General features: G+C 45.8%; 1 protein-coding gene across 3 annotated transcripts in view; it reads right to left on the minus strand.

The window, feature by feature from the left end:
• The window catches only part of LOC103653301 (formin-like protein 6), a 48,347-nt gene extending 35,109 nt beyond the window's left edge, over positions 1-13,238 (minus strand). The window contains exons 1-6 of one of the 3 annotated variants that reach the window (XR_004857748.1): positions 12,750-13,113; positions 9,277-9,977; positions 8,881-9,102; positions 7,887-8,796; positions 6,865-7,816; positions 6,650-6,776 (exon numbers count right to left, since the gene is read on the minus strand). Coding sequence is in view for 1 of the 3 variants with exons in the window: in XM_008680239.2 (XP_008678461.1) it covers positions 6,650-6,776; positions 6,865-7,816; positions 7,887-8,796; positions 8,881-9,102; positions 9,277-9,977; positions 12,750-12,822 (2,985 nt within the window). In the remaining 2 variants the exon portion in view is untranslated. Of the gene's footprint in view, positions 1-6,649; positions 6,777-6,864; positions 7,817-7,886; positions 8,797-8,880; positions 9,103-9,276; positions 9,978-12,749 lie in introns of all 3 variants that reach the window. The other 2 variants (XR_565390.4, XM_008680239.2) reach the window with 2 other exon arrangements.
• Positions 13,239-18,299: the final 5,061 nt, after the last annotated feature.

Consider the following 18,299-nt stretch of genomic DNA (forward strand, 5'->3'; position numbering starts at 1 on the left):
GGTGAACGCGAGGCAGCCGAAGACCCGTAAGTGAGAGACCGCCGGCTTGCGCCCATGCCAAGCCTCGTACGGTGTCATCCCGTTGAGAGCCTTGGTGGGCGAGCGGTTGAGGATGTAAACCGCTGTCACCACCGCCTCTCCCCAGAAGACAGCTGGCATTCCTCTCTGCTTGAGGAGAGCCCGAGCCATCCCCACAACCGTCTGGTTGCGTCGCTCGACGACGCCGTTCTGCTGCGGGCTGTACGGCGCGGAGTAGTGGCGCTGAACGCCCTCATCCGCGCAGTACGACGCGAACTCAGCCGCCGTGAATTCGCCGCCGTTGTCGGTGCGCAGCACACGCAGCTTGCGGCCGCACTCCGCCTCCGCAGCGACCTGCACACGCCTGATGGCGTTCGCAGCCTCTCCCTTGCTGCCAAGGATCATCACCCACATGTAGCGAGAGAGATCGTCAACGAGCAGCAAGAAGTAGCGTCGTCCTCCTGGTGTGGCTGGTGTCACCGGGCCACACAAGTCCCCATGCACGAGCTCGAGCCTCCTTGGCTCGGAAGCTCGACTGCTGGGGAAAGGGGAGCCGTCTCTGCTTTGTCAACACGCAGACATCGCAGAATTGCTCCACATGGTCAAGGCACGGCAGGCCTCGTACCATCTCCTTGGCACTGAGCCGCTTCAGGGCCTCGAAGTTAAGGTGCCCGAAGCGCTCGTGCCACTGCCATGCCCCGTCGTCCCGACGAGCAGCAAGGCTGTGCCACCTTCACATTGAGGATGTATAGCCGATTTGGACTCCTGCGTACCTTGGCAAGAAGGCAACGAGAGGGGTCCCAGATCCTCATGACTCCATGCTCGACCTCCACGCGCGAACCGTTCTCATCCAGCTGTCCCAAGCTGATGATAGAGTTCCTCAACGCGGGGATGTAGTAGACTCCGGTGAGCAGCCTGTGCTCACTAGATGCGGCGGTGAAGACGACTGAGCCGGCGCCCTTGATCTCTACGCCGGAGGCGTCCCCAAACTTGACGGAGCCTCGAACGCTAGAGTCAAGCTCGGTGAAGAACTCTCGTCGGCCGGTCATGTGATGAGTGGCGCCGGTGTCGAGGCACTATCCTTCGATCATGTCTTTGTTGGAGCCGTCGCCGAGGAAAGCGCGTGCTTTCGACTCATCAAGGTGGAGGAGTGCCGCTGCGGCCGGTGCCGCTGGAGATAGCTCGATGCTTGCATGTGCTAGGAGCAGAGCCTCCTCCTCCGCCTCCGCCTGTGCGACGTTGGCCTGGCCACGTCGTGGCTGTCGACAGTCCCTGGCCCAGTGGCCAAGCTTGCCGCAGTTGTGACAGCCGTCGTCTCGTGCCGGCTTCTTGTTGCCGACGGCGCCGCCTTGGGCACCTCCACGGGCACCACCCTCAGCATGTCCTCGCGCCCTGGCCTGGGCGCCTCCACGCGCCTTGAGCGGCTTGCCGCGTTTGCGGCCTCGTGTCGAGGAGGACTCCCCCTTCTTCTGGTCACCCTGGCAGGCCTCCCACTGCTCCCGAGTGAGATGTAGCTTCCCGCCAATAGTGATAGGCCCAGAGGGAGTCTGTGGTTCGTCGCCGTCGACCACCTTGAGACGACCTATCGCCTCTTCAATCGTCATCGTGGAGAGGTCTAGCAGAGACTCGATCGAGCGAGCGATCTGCTTGTACTTCTCGGGGATGCAACGGAAGAGCTTCTCAACAGCTCTCTCCTCATCGTAGGTGTCGTCGCCGAACTGCACCATCTCCTGCAACAGAGTGTCGAGGCAGAGAGCAAAGTCATCAACATCCTCACCTGGCTTGAAGGCCAGGTTCTCACACTCCTTGCGAAGTGCCTGCAGTGTGGTCTTGCGGGCACGATCGTTGCCGATGCGGATCGCAGCGATGGCGTCCCAGGCCTCCTTGGCAGTCCGCTTCTGGGAAAGCGAAAACTGCATCTCGGACGGGACTGCAGCAATGAGGGCATCCAGCGCCCGCCGATCCTCATGGTAGTCGACGTCGCTGTACCGAACTGCTTCCCACAATTGGCGAACCTGGAGCCGTACCCTCATCACCGCGGCCCACTCGACGTAGTTGGTCTTGGTGAGGGTAGGCCACCCACCGCCGGGACCGATGTCCCTGACAATGGCCTGGGCCATGCGGCGACCATGGTACCGATCCGGGGAGGGAGAGTCGCGCCGCCTGTAGAGGCCGCGATCTCCGTCGACTCGATCGCCGCCGCCGGGAGCACCGCCGGCGCGTCTACGCCCGTCTGGGCTGCCGCCGCGTGCGCCCTCGCCTGGAGCGCCGTCAGCGCGTCGGCGCCTATCTGGGCTGCCGCCACGCGCGCCCCCATGGGGATGCGCGGCTGCCCACTGTGCCGCCTGCTCTCGCGCTGCTTCCCTCGCCAGCCTGAGCTCTTCGTCGGTGTTGTCGTCGACAGAAGCAGAGCTGCCAGCTCTACTGCCGCGCAGAACCTCGAGCTCTGCTGCCGCCGCACGCGCCCCCATGGGGATGCGCGGCTGCCCACTGTGCCGCCTGCTCTCGCGCTGCTTCCCTCGCCAGCCTGAGCTCTTCGTCGGTGTTGTCGTCGACAGAAGCAGAGCTGCCAGCTCTACTGCCGCGCAGAACCTCGAGCTCTGCTGCCGCCGCACGTGCAGCATCCGCCGCCTCCGCTGCTTCTACTTCCGCTCTCGCTGCTGCCAGTTCCGCTGCCAACCGTGCTGCCCTCGCCGCTGTCGCTGCAGCCGCTGCTGCTGCTCGCTCGCGTTCTTGTGCTGCGGCGACCTCGGCCTCTTGCTGGCGCCGCGCACTCGAAGTGACCGAGCGTAGGGACATGGTGGGCTACTGAGGGGTCGCTGCGTGTGGAAGAGGCTGTATCAGACGAAAGGCTGCTCGTCTGAGCAGGAGAGGAAGAAACAGTTGGAGCTCTTGCTGCCGACTGAGTGTGGGGAGAGGCGCGGGAAGGAGATGAGCAAGAGATGTTTAGGCTGCAGGATAGTTTGCCTCTGATACCAATTGTAAGTAGAGGGACTCTAACTCTCATCAAGAGGATGACACTATGAGTTGGGGCAATTTTTCTGTTTATTTCCTCAAACACTACACAATGTCATACCCTTAGAGGGATTGGGGACACATATTTATAGCCCTAGGGGCTGCACTACACTGCACTACACACTACACTACACGCTGCAGCACACAGGTGCTGTCCTTTAGATGCTAAAGTGCAGTCAAAACTGCTGTGCTGCTACTGTTGTCCTCTGCTGTGCTGCTACTGCTGTCTTGCGCAATCAAAAGACTGCTGCTGCATGCTGTCCTGCTGCAACTGCTGCTGTCCTGCAGCAGTCAAAAGGTTGTTGCTGCTGCGCAGTCAAAAGACTGCTGCTACTGCTGTCCTGCGCAGTCAAAAGACTGCTGCATGTTGTCTTGCTGCAACTGCTGCTGTCCTGCAACAGTCAAAACTGCAACTGCTGCTGACCACATGACTTATTCCATCAGTATATTGGTACCGATCTACAAGAATAAGGGAGATATTCAAAGTTGTACTAATTATTGAGAAACTAAGTTGATGAGCCATAATATGAAACTATGGGAGAGAATATCAAGCACCATCTAAGAGAAATAATAAGGATCTCTATAAACAATTTCATGCTCGAAAGGACAACCATGAAAGCCATTTTCTTAACAAGACAAGTGATGAAGCAGTATAAATAGAAGATTCTAGACACGGTTTTCATTGACTTGGAGAAGGTTTATGACAAAATACCAATGAATGTTATGTGGTGGGCATTGGACAACATAAAGTTCTAACTAAGTATGTTGGGCTTATTAAGGACATGTACAACAATCAGTGTTCTTAAGGCGGTAAGGCGAGGCGAGGCATTGGACAACCGCCTGGACGCCTAGGCAGCGCCTAGGCGAGCAAGGCGCTCATAATTCTTCAAGCGTCTGGACGCCTAGGCGACGCCTTAAAAACACTGACAACAATGTTGTGACTAGTATTCAAACAAGTGATAGACATACCGCCAGGATCACTCAAGGCTATTGACAAGATCAGAAAAAGCTTTCTCTAGCGTGGAAGGAAAGATGTCAGAGGAGAACATTGTTTAGTGGCTTGGGGTAGAGTCTGTAGACCTCTCGAAATTAGCGGTCTTGGTATCTCTAGTCTCAAAGAATTGGGATGGGCCTTAAGAATGAGATGGCTGTGGCTAAGCAAAACAGAACCGGATAAACTGTGGTCCTCATTGCCTATGCAGTTTTCCAAAAAAATGAAGGCATTCTTTTCCACTGCCATGCTCATTGAAATTGGGAATGGTTCTTTAACCTTATTTTGGCAAGATCGTTGGGTCCATGGAAAGAAAACTGAAGACCTTGCTCCTCGACTGATTGCAGTGGTTCCAAACAGGATTAAGAACAGCAGAACTGTTCTTGAGGCCTTAACAGATTGAAAATGGTTAACTGATATTAAAGGGGCCTTGACAGTAGGAGTTATTGCTGACCTCCTAGATCTCTGGGAAGCACTTCAAACATTCCAACTACAACCAGACATGGAAGACAAACATATTTTTAGGCTTGCTACTGATGGAAACTACTCAGCAAAAGCAGCCTATGAGGGTTTCTTCATTGGGTCGACCCAAGCTGAACATTGGGAATTAATTTGGAAAACTTGGTCACCTCCTAAATGTAAATTCTTCCTATGGCTTGCTGATTTAAGAAGGTGTTGGACAGCAGACCGTCTAGAGAAAAGAGGTTTAAGCCATCCTGACAAATGTCCTTTGTGTGACCAAGGACAAGAAAGTATAGACCATATATTGGTGGGTTGTGTCTTTGCTAGGAACTTTTGGTTCCAGCTGCTTGGACAAGTCAATCTGCCTGGTTTTGCTCCTCCGCTAGGGGAAGAGAGCACTATGCAGTGGTGGAGTAGAACCAGTGAACAGCTGCATGGGATTGCAAAAAAAAGGATTTAATTTTTAATCACCCTCGGGCTATGGACTCTCTAGAACCATAGAAATGGGTGTGTCTTTAACAGAATTAAACCCAACTTGGAGGTAGCTATAAGAAGAGCTGAAGAAGATATTGATTTATGAAAGTCCATTGGGGCCAAACATCTAGCTCTTCTTACAGCTCCCATTCCAGGTTTCTTGCAGGGATCTCGTAGAGGGAGTAGATGATAACATCATAGATGAAGATGTTGTCTGGTGCTGGGCTGGTGTGTCGGGTCTGTGTAGGTGGTGGCCTCTTTAGGTGTTCCTTCATGGATGTTTTCATGTATTCTAAGTTGTGGCCACCATAGGGTGTCTTTTCTTTGTATTTGTAATTGGAATATTTTTGGACCCTCCTTCCTTTCTTAATTTAATGATACGCAGCACTCCTGCGTGTTCGATAAAAAAATGAATGAGGTCACAAGAGACATACAAAGGGATATCGCTTGGTGCATGTTTTCTGCAGAGGATGTAGTGCTAGTTGATGCAAGATGGGCAGGAGTAAATAGGATACAAGAGTTGTGGCAAGAGACTCTAGGGTCCAAAGGTTTTGGACTGGTAGAACTAAAACTAAACATATGAGATGTTACTTCGACACTACTAAGGGAGATGTTAGTTTGAAAGGTCAATTAATTCTCTGGAAATATACATTTCAGTATTTAGGATCAATGCTACAAAGAGATGGGGATATTGATGAAGATGTTAGCCATAGAATCAAAGCAGAGTGGATAAAGTGGCGTCAAGCATCTGGCGTTCTACGTGACAAGAGGGGTACCATAGAAGGTAAAAGGAAAGTTTTATAGGAGAGCAATTACACCTAAGTTGTATGGTGCAAAATGTTGGCCTACAAAGATACGACATGTTCAGAAAATAAGTGTTACAAAAATATGTGTTGTGTTTGATTTGTGGTCATATAAGAAGGGATCAAGTCCAGAACAATGATATACGTGATAGACAACGGGTAGCACCATAAAGAAAAGCTTGTCCAACACCGATTGAGATGGTTTGGACATGTCTAACAGAGACCACCAGAGGCACCAATACGCAGTGGGATCCTATGACACGTTAGTAATAGAAAAGAGAGATAGAAGGCCAAAGTTAACATGGAAAGAGACAGTAAAAGAAGACTTGAAAGGATAAAAAATACCGAAAGATTTATCCTTGAATAAGAGTGCGTGAAAAATAGTTAACCATGTGCCTGAATCTTGACTTGTGGTTTCTGCTGGGTTTCAATTCTAGCCCACCCTGACTTGCTTGGGATTAAAAGTTGTTGTTGTTGTTGTTGTTGTGCTAAAGAATACTAATGTCCATGTTCAACTAAAATAGTACTCCTATCCCAAAATATAAGGTGCACATGTACTTCAATATTCAAAATTCACTATTTTTACCAACAATTACTCAATTAGTCTAATGATCTAATCATATGAAAAGCTTGTGCTACAAAAAATGGGTAGGTTGTACCTGTATTTAGAAACACTTTGTAATGTCAAAGTGTGATATTGATGAAACAAACCAAGTCAAAGCGCACCTTATATTTTGGGATGCAAGCATTTATTGCAGGAAGTGATCTTCACTAGTTTAACATAAAAATTGGAGTGGAATGTGCACAACACAAAAGATCAGGGTGATAGCACAATAGTTAAAGAAATTGGAGTGCAGAGACATGCTGCAGTGGTAAAACAACTCACAAGATGAATTTTCTCTGGTTTCGACCCAGATGCACGACTGCCTGACTTATCTGAACGCCTTGAATCTGAACTTGGCAGTGCAGCTGAGAAAAGATTTTCTAATTCTGACATATCAAACACAGGAGCTCTGTCCAGGTCACCCGAAAGACACATTAGTATGAAAATCCCAATTCATATGATCATTAACAAGTTTATTCAAGGTGCCAGTGAGGTACTTTAAAGTTTCGTCAGGCTTCTGTGACTCCGCCCACAGACTACCATGCATTGCTCTTGTTACTTTCACCCAATGAAGTGGCTTCAAATTAGACCTTCTCAACACAGCCTGGCCAGATTGAAAGCTCTTTGACATTGGACCTGAAGGAGGTGCAGGTCCACGCCCCTGAGGACCAAACAGTTTAGCATTACTGCCAGGGGGTGCTGGCGGGGGTACAATGTTACCAGAAGCTCCATTGCGTCCTCCATGGGAGGGTGGTGGCGGAACAGGAGGTGATGGCATCGATTTGCCCATGGGGCTGGATGATTGTTTTGATGAATAGCATGGTGGAGGGGGTGGACGTGGACTGGAGCTCGTTCCAGGTGGTGGAGGTGGAGGCAATGCTGAAGCTCTAATAGGTGATGATGTTGGGGCAGGCGGTGGAGGGGGTGCAGCAGGCCTAACAGGAGATGAAGTAGATGCAAATAGAGGCAGATGTGATGCAGCAGGTCTAATGGTAGATGAAGTAGAAGCAAGTAGTGGAGGTGGTGGTGGTGGTGGTGGTGGTGCAGGAGGTTTACTGAGAGAGCACCTAGAAGGCGGTGGGGAAGGTGGGGATTGAGGTGTCCCTGACAGTATAAGAGATGAACTCAAAGCAGGTGGTTGGGGGGTCAGCGGTTGTGGTGCATGAGACCTTACAGGAAAAGGCCTAGGCATAGGTGGAGGTGGGGGTGGCACAGGTGGAGGTTGTGGTGCAGCTGGCGCTGGAGATCTGAAAGAAGTTGGAGATGGAGGCAGATGATAAATCCTAGAACTGAAAACTGATGATGGTGGGGGCAGTGGGGGTGGGGGTGGAGCAGAAGTTGGCAACAATTCAATTGTGACAGTAGTTGAGGATTTCTGATGATTTGTGGCCGGAGTAGTAGTTCCAAGTGACTGAAATGTCAATTGTCTCTCTGGATGAGATGGAAGGCCTACAACATGAAAACAGTTTAATTATAAAAAATACATGAAAATTATTCTTAAAATGCATTCCGACTTAACCTGAATTGTTGAGGGTAGGTTGGGATGAGCCTTTTGCTTCTGACATCATAGTAGAATCTGATACCAGCAAATCTAGTGGCGATGGTGGAGGGCGTAGCAGTGGCATACCCTTTGTTACAACAGGAGTACCTGTTGTGTCAAAGGTCAAAGTAGTTGAACCACAACGATTCTCAGCACTTCCAGCATGGTCTTCCAACAGAGCTGTAATTCCAAGGGCTGAAGGTGCACTATTAAATCTTGGACAAGCTGAAAGTAATCTAGGACTGGAGTAGCCAGAAAGAGCAGGGCATGAACTAGAAATTGGAAATCGCTGTGACATAATTATAGTGGGAAAAGAGTGTTGGCCTGAACCATGTTGCTCATCAAGTTTAGCATTTTGATCCTTAAGAACTGGATCAATAGATTTCATGGTAGAGGGAACAGCCTTTTCCAGTGAAATTGACTGTTTTGCGTTACTGTCAACCTTGTGAACTAGAGAGCCAGGATTTTCTTGGACAACAGAAATTCCAGTTTTAACTTCAGAATTAGTGGTTTGCTCCAACAAGACCAATCTCTCTTGGCCAACATTTTCCAGTTTGTTCACATAGACTGTGGGGTGTTCAACTTTGCTTGGTTCTTGTTGAACATTGTCAAAATGCTTGTCTATTGGAGAGATTGAACCAAGCTCTAACGATTCTGCTTCTTTCTTACTTGGGGACAAGAATCCTTGCCTCAGCTGAATATTTTCTGATGAAGTAAGTCGCTGGAAAAGCTGGACTGCAGCATCCCCAGTTGGATCTAGCCAGTCCACATTGCTGAACATCTCTTGAACCTTTGCAAATGCTTCAACTGGTAAACCCCCCTTCTCTCCTATACCTGCCACCTCCATGGGACCTAACTGATTGGCAGTGTCCATTTCTGAAAGAAGAACCTTTAACCAGAAGACAAAACAAATTATCGACTTTTGCATAACTTCTAGATAAAAAAACACTGATTCACTGCAACAAATACATACCTCAGCTCTGAATTCCTTCGGGAATCGATCTTTGGCATCCCACAATATATCGATTTCATCACGGTTTAACATCAGAATGTTAGATCTGATAAAGGCTGTATTGAACATGACTCGGAACATCATCTCTTCTCGTTCTTGATCAACATCAATGCTAATGCATTCAAGGACAACATCACCTTGAATATGGCAATGGATGTCAATCTTAATCAGTTCACAGTCTGCCTGGGTAACAGAAGTAAACTTTAATGACTATTACAACATTGAGAGAGCCATGGCGTGCCAGATGAGAAAATCTAAAGAATAACTCAGCAAATATATGTGTTCTCACTCTGCATGCCAGATACAAAACAATGAATTTGCTAATTCTGGAAGCAGAAAGTGGTATAAAAAACTAACCTTCTTGTAAAGCCTAACATATTTGCTCCTTTTTGGTGTTGCAAACAGCACCTTAGGTGTGTTATTTGTAGCAGGTAAAGGATCCTGTCCATAAATACGGAATATTGGTCTACATCCTCCCTCTTCATTGAAGCCTGGAATGTTTCTTAGTATAACACAGTCTAAAGTAAGGGCCCGGTCCTGAGGTGGCCACTCTGAACTCACGTTCCTCCGAGATATGTAATGTAAGTATCTTATCTGAGAAGGCATAGGATTCAATGGTGACCACAACTGAACCAGTTCATGAGGAGCTTGCCTGTAAATCATTTCCAGTGTCCTCTGCTCACCAATGAACTGCTTTCTATACAACAGCAGTCCTGCTAACATGAATGCAAGTACAGCCCAGCCACCACGCTCACAATGCATTATTAGGACATTTTGCTGGCCCAGAGAGAGCCAACTCTCCCCTGACCTCAAGTAATGATGAATCATTTCTATTGTAAGGAGAGGGCATCCCTCGTATTGTCTGGGGTAGTCCATAACTACCATATCATAACTTGATAATATATTCGCCAGTAAACTTTGACTGTCTCCATCCCGAAAGTTGAAGACCATAAATGAAGCATCAGCGAAGTGGCTCTGAAGTTGTGCAACAATGTCACCAATATAATCCCGGTATTTATCATCATCGAAGACATCAGTTGTGAAGCAAGAATCGAACACTACAAATGCACAATACAGGGACAAAAAAAACATTTTAGCAGGAAGCCAATAACACTTCACCAAATCAATTTTGAAATCGAGTCTTGTAACATCATCTGCACAAATCTCAACGCACTTTGGAGGGCTAATGTGCTGGATCTACTCACATGTACGACTGTACGAGTGGATTCATATTTTCCCCATAAATCTTGACACAATAATAGGAAACAATAGCGTTCACAAAACAAAGGAATATAGTGAAGAGCAACAGAAACAGACACAACTATAATCCAGATGTTATACAGTATACATTGCAAATTAAACTTCAAAATGAAACAAAATGCACACATAACAAGTCATTGCTATGTTTAATAATACTTGAACCAACAGGTCGACAGAATACAAAAAAGTAGAGAACAAAATCAGCTGCAATTTGCTTTAGAAAAAAATATATCAGTACAAAAAATATAACTGGGCTTCTATCTGTATTCCTTTTCACAGTGAAGTTTTGCTAGTTGCAAGCATGTTGAACATAAAAAGGGCTAGTTAGTAAGCCATACAAAAAAATGGACATACCAACATTTTACTGATTGTTACAATTAGCAGGCCCTGGCTCATGCTTATTCTAGTACTCAGTCAAGAGCACCAGATCTGTACTGCCCTTCTTGGAAACTTTATTTCTTTTTGTGTGTGATTCTTATTGTTTGTCCCTCTGACATTTGTGACAAGTGAATGATGTTTCTTAATTAGAATAACTAATTTTTATTTCAAATAATATATATTTATTCCATGTCAAATTATCTAATGTTGTCAGATACTCATATTGGACTTCATTGCCACAAAATTTCACAAAGATGGACTTGTGTTGGTCTCAAAAGCATATGAAATCTCCTACAGGACAACTTTTGGTTACACAAAAACTTTCCATGTGCCCAAATGTGTCAAAAAATTAAAGTAAATGTAAGTGACTGTCTTTGAGATCACAGGCATGCCTTGATACAAGATTTGGGTCCACTTCATCATGGTATATGACAAGACAGTGAAACTTTGTCATGGGACACTGGAAACCACTTGTGCTGCAACAATGACGGAATAGTAAACAAAGATGCATTGCAGACCTCTCTTACTAAGTAACAAATGTACAGAATCCACTCCATAACAAATTCCACTTGTGCTGCAACAATGACGGAATAGTAAACAAAGATGCCTTGCAAATCTCTCTTACTAAGTAACAAATGGACAGAATCCACTCTTTTACAAATTCCAATCTAACAATATCACTCATCAGATGTTTCATCAACTACAGAAAGGGCATGTCAGGTTGGCACAATGGCTAGCTGCCCTGCCCCAGAAATTAGACTTTATTAGGTCATCATTTTGAGGTCCATTGACCTGTAGGGTCAAGTAAACCTATTCACCCCGCTGTCATACTTTGCCCATCAGTTCCTTTGTGCCGGCACCGCCTCATTCTCTAGTTCCACATCACAGCCTTTCACACCAATCTCTCTGAAGCAGATTGTGTCTGCATGCGATGGTGGAGCACCCCGACAAGCAGCAGATGGTTGTGGCCATGAAGACCCTAGAGGAGCTGCAGTGGGCACATACAGCTGGATACCGTGGTACGGGGCAATTGCGCGCAGCGCGTGGAGCACCCTCGACAAGTGGTAGATGGGTGCAGGGACAGAACACCTCACCTAGCCAGGCTGCAGATCCGTGTGTGGCTACGTTGGTGCACATAGCTCCATGTAATTTATTGAGCAGCAGTGCAGCACTGTTTGATACATCTCTTATCTCTCTAATTTTCTCTCATCAATTAAACTGTGTTTCAATGATGTATTGATGTGCGATTTTAATAGGTTTGTGAAGCATTCAATTATTCAGTCATTAATCTAGTTTGCATGGAGCACAGGGCTGCAAGGTGATGCCAAGCACCACAGCAGCTCCGCCTCTTGTATGAATGCTCAACCCATAATGTCCACTTGGCCATCGAGTCAAACAAAGTTAATATAATCCTCTGCACAGTGCATGGATCGCTGGATCAACTCCAGTTTGCTCCATGGTTGAACCACGTCCACCCTTAAGCGGTTACGCCAGTCTCGGTGGGGGTTTCCTGTCCCAGTTTCCAAGGCTTCCATGTGTTGGAAACATTGTGGAAGGGTTTCATCCCCACAACTCATTTTACACCATGGAACTTTGATCTTCTATCTCTTCATCAGCACTGTGACATGGCAGTATATTTGCTACATTGATATCTTACTTAATGGTACTTATAAAACTCTCATGACCGCCCCCCCCCCCCCCCCCCCCCCTCCCTGTTCTGAGATTGGCCTTAGAAATCCAAAACAAAAGAAGTAATGCCTTGTAAGCAAACCTCAATACACTGAACCATATTGCACACGGCACTGCAAGTAACAACACTGTAGACAAACAGTTGTCCTCCGAAACAATTCCAGAAATTATGGCTTAGAAGGTAAAAAAAAATTGTGACTCAATATTACAGCACGTTCGCTGAAGTAGTGTTGCTAAAGGTCGATGGTCGCTGAAATTTCCTCAGTCTGATCTCAACACGGTCTCTCACCAGAAGGAAGTAAAGACGTTTGCACGACAAACCAATAAGGGGAAAAAACAAACACCGAAACATTTCCAGTAACGCCGCATTGCCCCGACACATTTACCACGGCATTCGACAATGGAAACGCAAATCAGACCACCACGCAGAGAGCATTCCCCTGCGAATAGACACTGGCATTGACAAGGTCACAAGGTGGAGGGATTGGACGGGGTAAACGCACCATAGACGCGTTCGGTGATCTCAAGGAGCCCATCGGGCGGCTTGCGGTAGAAGAACTTGCGGAAGAGCGCCATGCCGCGTCTCCCGGATCCGGCACCCGCGCGGCCCTACCACCACGAGCCTCGTCGCGCCGACAACGCCATGGATCCCCGTCCTGGCACAAAGCACGGCACAACACAATGCGGAGTTGCCGCGGCGTGAAGGTAAAGGAATCGCGAATGCAGGTGCGCGCGGGTCTGGCGCCTGTGGCTGGCGCACGACGTTGCTTCGACCCAGCGCTAGGGTTTGCAGCCTTCCGCCCCTTGTCCTCTTCTTCGCCTCCCGTGCTTTGGTGTGAAGAGGAACGGAGAGAGTTTTTTTTTTGTGTCTGTGCGCGTTTCTTTAATGGTGTTTTAGGTGGGGCGTTTGATCTTTCGGAGTGAGCTAGATTGGGCGAGATTGTGTTTGTTGCCTTGTGTCCCTGTTGCACTCGAGAGGAAGCGACGCAGCTGTCCTTTTTCCGTTTCTACTTTTCGACTTTTTTATTTTCTATTGTGCTGCAACGTGGCAGTTTACCGTTAAGTGTCGAGGGGGCAACGTTCCGGCTAGAGCTTTGGCTACTAGCTGTCCAGTGTCTCTAGTCGCTCTCGCACGCTGACACTAATACAAGCCTTCTCACGTCTGACAACAAATATAAGGATATGCATAGGTGTACATTTAGGTCAGGCTAGATGGATCGATCTGAAGCACGAAAAAAAAGCATGGCTCAGGCACGGCACGATCCGAAATATTTTAATGCTGGCCGGCACGGCCCGATATATCGGGTCGGGTTTAGGCTAAGGTCGCGGCCCATGGGCGGGCACGAGCACGGTCCGTTTAAGGTAGGCACGAAATGGCCTATATAGAGACACGAAAAGGCTCATATATTTATTAAAACCACACTTTATTCCACACTTTTTAGCTAGAGATAATGCTAGTTAGATGTTTTTTGTAGCTTTGAATTAGAGTATGTGATGTAATTTTACTTTGGTTATGAACATTAGATAATGAATTGAACTTGCGAACTTTGTATAAAGCTGATTATACTCTTTTTTCTTCTAACAAAATGATTTGTAAACGAGGTAGTCATTGCATAGCTCTGGTAACTTAATACAAATATTATGTTTGCTTTTGGTCAAATTTATTTGTCTTATCTTTTATTTGTTTTATTAAATTTGTTTTGAATTTAGGGCTCTGATGTGAATTCTGGGCCCTCATGTGAATTTTGGGCCAAAAACTGAATTTCCGGCCAAAAATTGAATTTCGGACCTTGATGTGAATTTCGGGCCAAAAATTGAATTTCGGGCTTTTATAATTCCGGGCCACCCGAAATGAGTCCGGCACGTTTAAGCAATTATGTGTCGGGCGTGGGCCGAGGGCTAGGCCCATGGGCTGGGCCGGCCTGAAATTCAAACAATACGAGCCTTTTCGGGCTTGGGCCTTGCCGGGCTGGGCGGCCCGAATGTACACCTGGATATGTACAACACAACAGAGACTCGATCCCCAATTTCTCGCGATAAATTTTTCCATTAAAATTAGTTTTGTGGCCAAGAAAAATGGATGAAATCTATGGGAAAGAAATCTCCTTGCTATTGCTTCCACATGAATTCTCTCTATTTCCCTGGTCACTAATTAGCCTTTAGGGGATGAGTGTAGAAGTTTCTTCCCCCGCAGAAATGTAAATAGAAAAAATTTCTCCTTCGACGGATAAATGGGGATGGGAAGCATTCCTCATCCGTGTTCCCGCTGGGACCCATTAAACTAGTATATGACGATGTTTCGTGTAATACTTAATGTTAAAAATTAATATTTACCTTGTCAAGATATCACTCATTGTACAAATGTGTTAATTTTGATGTACATATAATAATTTCTTATATCTAACAACATTTTATAAGTGACAATGGTTTGCATTAATAACAAAGAGTGTTTGTCCTAATTATAATTTAAATAGGGACGGGGATCCTCGTCAGGGATTTATCCCGACGGGAAACAAGGATTGGGAGGAAATATCCCTCGCTAGCATTTGTGGGGATCCCGTGGAAAAATCTTTTCGTCGTGGGGATGGGGATGTGGAGCTATTCCCCGACAAGGAATTCCCATTGCCATCCTTAGTACTACCTCCGTTCTTGAATATTCATCGCTCGTTAGTTCATTTTTGAATTAAACTGCGACAAATAAAAAAGAACAGAGGGAGTACTACCTAGAGCTCTTGGAACGGTTTTTTAAGTACAAAGACACCTAAGAGCAAGTTTAATAATATAACATGTAGCAGGCTTTATAATATTGGCATGTCACATATAGTCAATTAAAAGCATACTCATATTGTGGGGGATATATATCCCTCGGGTCATCAAGGCATGAACTTGCTTCGCAGGTCGCCTGAAATGCCCCCGGTAAGGCTAAAAGTCGCCTAGAGGGGGGTGGATAGGCGAAATCTGAAAATTATAACTTTACACCCCAACTCGATCCCTTGATTAGTGGTTAGAACAAGATACACAATTATCGGAGTATAAAAACTAAGTCCTTTGCTTGTAAGGAGTATTGCTTTCAAATAATGCGGAATTGATAAATCAATACAACTAATAGGATAATAGAGAATAAAGCAAGAGGGCTTAGATAAGAAGAGCAATAACACAAGTTCTTTCTTGCAAGGCGTTGCTTCACAAGATGAGATTTTAACTCGAAGCAATACCAAATAATATTAGCAAAGAATAATGCAAGAGAACTTGGAAAGGGAGAAAACAAACAAATCACAAGCAATAAACACAATAGACATGGGTGATTTGTTTTACCGAGGTTCGGCCCTCGAAGGCCTAGTCCCCGTTGAGGAGTCCACTAAGGACAGGTCTCTTTCAACCATTTCCCTCTCTCTACCGATCCCCAAGACCGGAGAGCTCTTCTTCTTCTCAAGGATCACTTAAGACCCCGCAAGGATCACCACACACTTAGGTGTCTCTTGCTAGCTTTACAAGCCTCCAAAACTTTGGAGGAAGTTCAAAGGGAGTCAAAACTCCACGCACAAATGAACGCAAGATGTAGCACACACTTTCTCTCAATGAATCTCACAAGGCACTAGAGCTAAACTCTCACAAGAGACTTTCTTTTGCTTGTTCTCTCTTTTGTGGCACTTGTGTGGTTTGTAGTGGTCTAAATCTTGTGTATAGGATGGATCAATGAATAGAGGTGGTTGGGAGGGCTTGGATATGTCAACTATATGACTTGGAATGTTGCTTGGGCTCCCACTCCTTGAAGTGGCCGGTTGGGGTGGTATTTATAGCCACCAACCAAATTGTAGCCGTTGGAGAAGGCCGCTGGTGATGGTCGCACCGGACAGTCTGGTGCGCCACCGGACAGTGTCCGGTGCGCCGCCACGTCACCCTGTCGTTAGGGCTTGGAGCTGGTCGACCGTTGGAGGCTTTGTCCTCATGTTGCACCGGACAGTTCGGTGTCACACCGGACAGTCCGGTGCCCCTTTGACCTGCTGCTCTGACTTCTGTCGCGACACTGTGCTGCACCGTTCATTCGTCAGAGTCGACCATTGCGCGCAAGTAGCCGTTGCTCCGCTGGTGCACCGGACAGTCCGGTGGCACACTGGACAGTCCGGTGAATTATAGCGGAGCTGCGCCTAGGAAACCCGAAGCTGCGGAGTTGGAGTTGATTCACCCTGGTGCACCGGACAGTCCGTTGCGCCAGACCAGGGCACACTACGGTTTCCTTTTTGCTCCTTTCTTTTAACGCCTAACTTGTTCTTTTTGCTGGTTTGTGTTGAACCTTAGGCACCTGTAGAATGTATAATCTAGAGCAAACTAGTTAGTCCAATTATTTGTGTTGGGCAATTCAACCACCAAAATCATTTAGGAAAAGGTTTAAGCCTATTTCTCTTTCAATCTCCCCCTTTTTGGTGATTGATGCCAACACAAACCAAAGCAAATATATAAGTGCATAATTGAACTAGTTTGCATAAGGCAAGTGCAAAGGTTGCCTGGAATTAAACCAATTTACATTACATAAGATATGCATGGATTGCTTTCTTTATTTTAACATTTTGGACCACGCTTGCACCACTTGTTTTGTTTTTACAAACTCTTTTGGAAATTCTTTTCAAAGTCTTTTTTGCAAATAGTCAAAGGTATATGAATATGATTTTGAGAAGCATTTTCAAGATTTGAAATTTTCTCCCCTGTTTCAAATGCTTTTCCTTTGACTAAACAAAACTCCCCCTTAATGAAATTCTCCTCTTAGTGTTCAAGAGGGTTTTAGATACTAATTTTGAAAGGGGTCATACCAATTTGAATTTATATCAAATAAGATACCAATTGAAAAACTTTTTAATACAAATTGAAAGACTACATTTTTTTGAAATTGGTGGTGATGTGGTTCTTTTGCTTTGGGCTAATACTTTCTCCCCCTTTGGCATGAATCACCAAAAACGGATACTTTGTGAGTGAAATATAAGCCTTTTTTACTTTCTCTCCCCCTTTGGCAAACAATATATGAGTGAAGATTATACCAAATTGGAGAGTTGGCGGAATACCGGCAAGGAAGGATAATATCGAAGATGTAGAGTGGAAGCGATGTCTTTGCCGAATACTCCATTTCCCTTTCAATCTAAGACTTAATACATGAGATGCTCATGGAAACATATTAGTCTTAGCCTTGGCACAATAGAGATAGGAAATATGCAAATGTACCAAAGGAAAGAGACATGATTAAAAGGATATGTCAATTAAGCTTAAACAGTTCTATATAATATAGATTGCTCCCCCTAAATATGTGCCTTGAGAGGAATACATATTTTGGCCTTAAATGCCAAGTGCACATAATTAGGTTAATGAGAACATATCTTTATCATAGAAACTGTGAAGTGCAATGTGTCATAATAAAAGTGTGATGCTCATGACAAACTATGCACTTATGAAAGCATGTTGGAATCATTTTAAGCATTTACCCTTAAGGATTTCAAAGAGACTTAAGGACCCTCCACCTTTGAAACAAAGGTAGCTTATCCTCGTTACAAGGTTAAGCTTTAAGCTCTTTGACAATAAGATCATTTCACCTAGTTGCAACAAAAGTGCATTAATGCAAGAATGAAAATTTTTGAGAGGTTAAACTAGGTATGAAGCAGGGATATGCATAGACATGCTTTCTCTTCCTTTTATACGAGATATGCAAGGAATGTATAGAAGATTTAGGTACATGTGTAAATGAGAGGAAGTAGTTTTACCCTTTTGTACCTTCACATAGAGATGCCCTCTTCATTGTGCTTTGTCCTTAGTCTTAGTTACTTAAGACCTATATTCAAGACAGATCTTCATTGTGCACAAGAGAGGGTTCTACAACTAGTGATCCTTTTCTAAGTCATTGTTATTATATATCAAGTAGATCATAAATTGCATAAATATATCATGAACTCTCCTTTTAACTTAGTGCATATCAAGAGAGATATCGATTGAAATTACATGAGGCACTAAGAAACATAAGTGTTAATTGAAGTTATTCAATGATCAAACACACAAGAGATGCGATCAAA

This window comes from Zea mays, chromosome 4 (genome assembly GCF_902167145.1).
Source record: "Zea mays cultivar B73 chromosome 4, Zm-B73-REFERENCE-NAM-5.0, whole genome shotgun sequence".
In the NCBI taxonomy this organism is placed as follows: Eukaryota; Viridiplantae; Streptophyta; class Magnoliopsida; order Poales; family Poaceae; genus Zea; species Zea mays.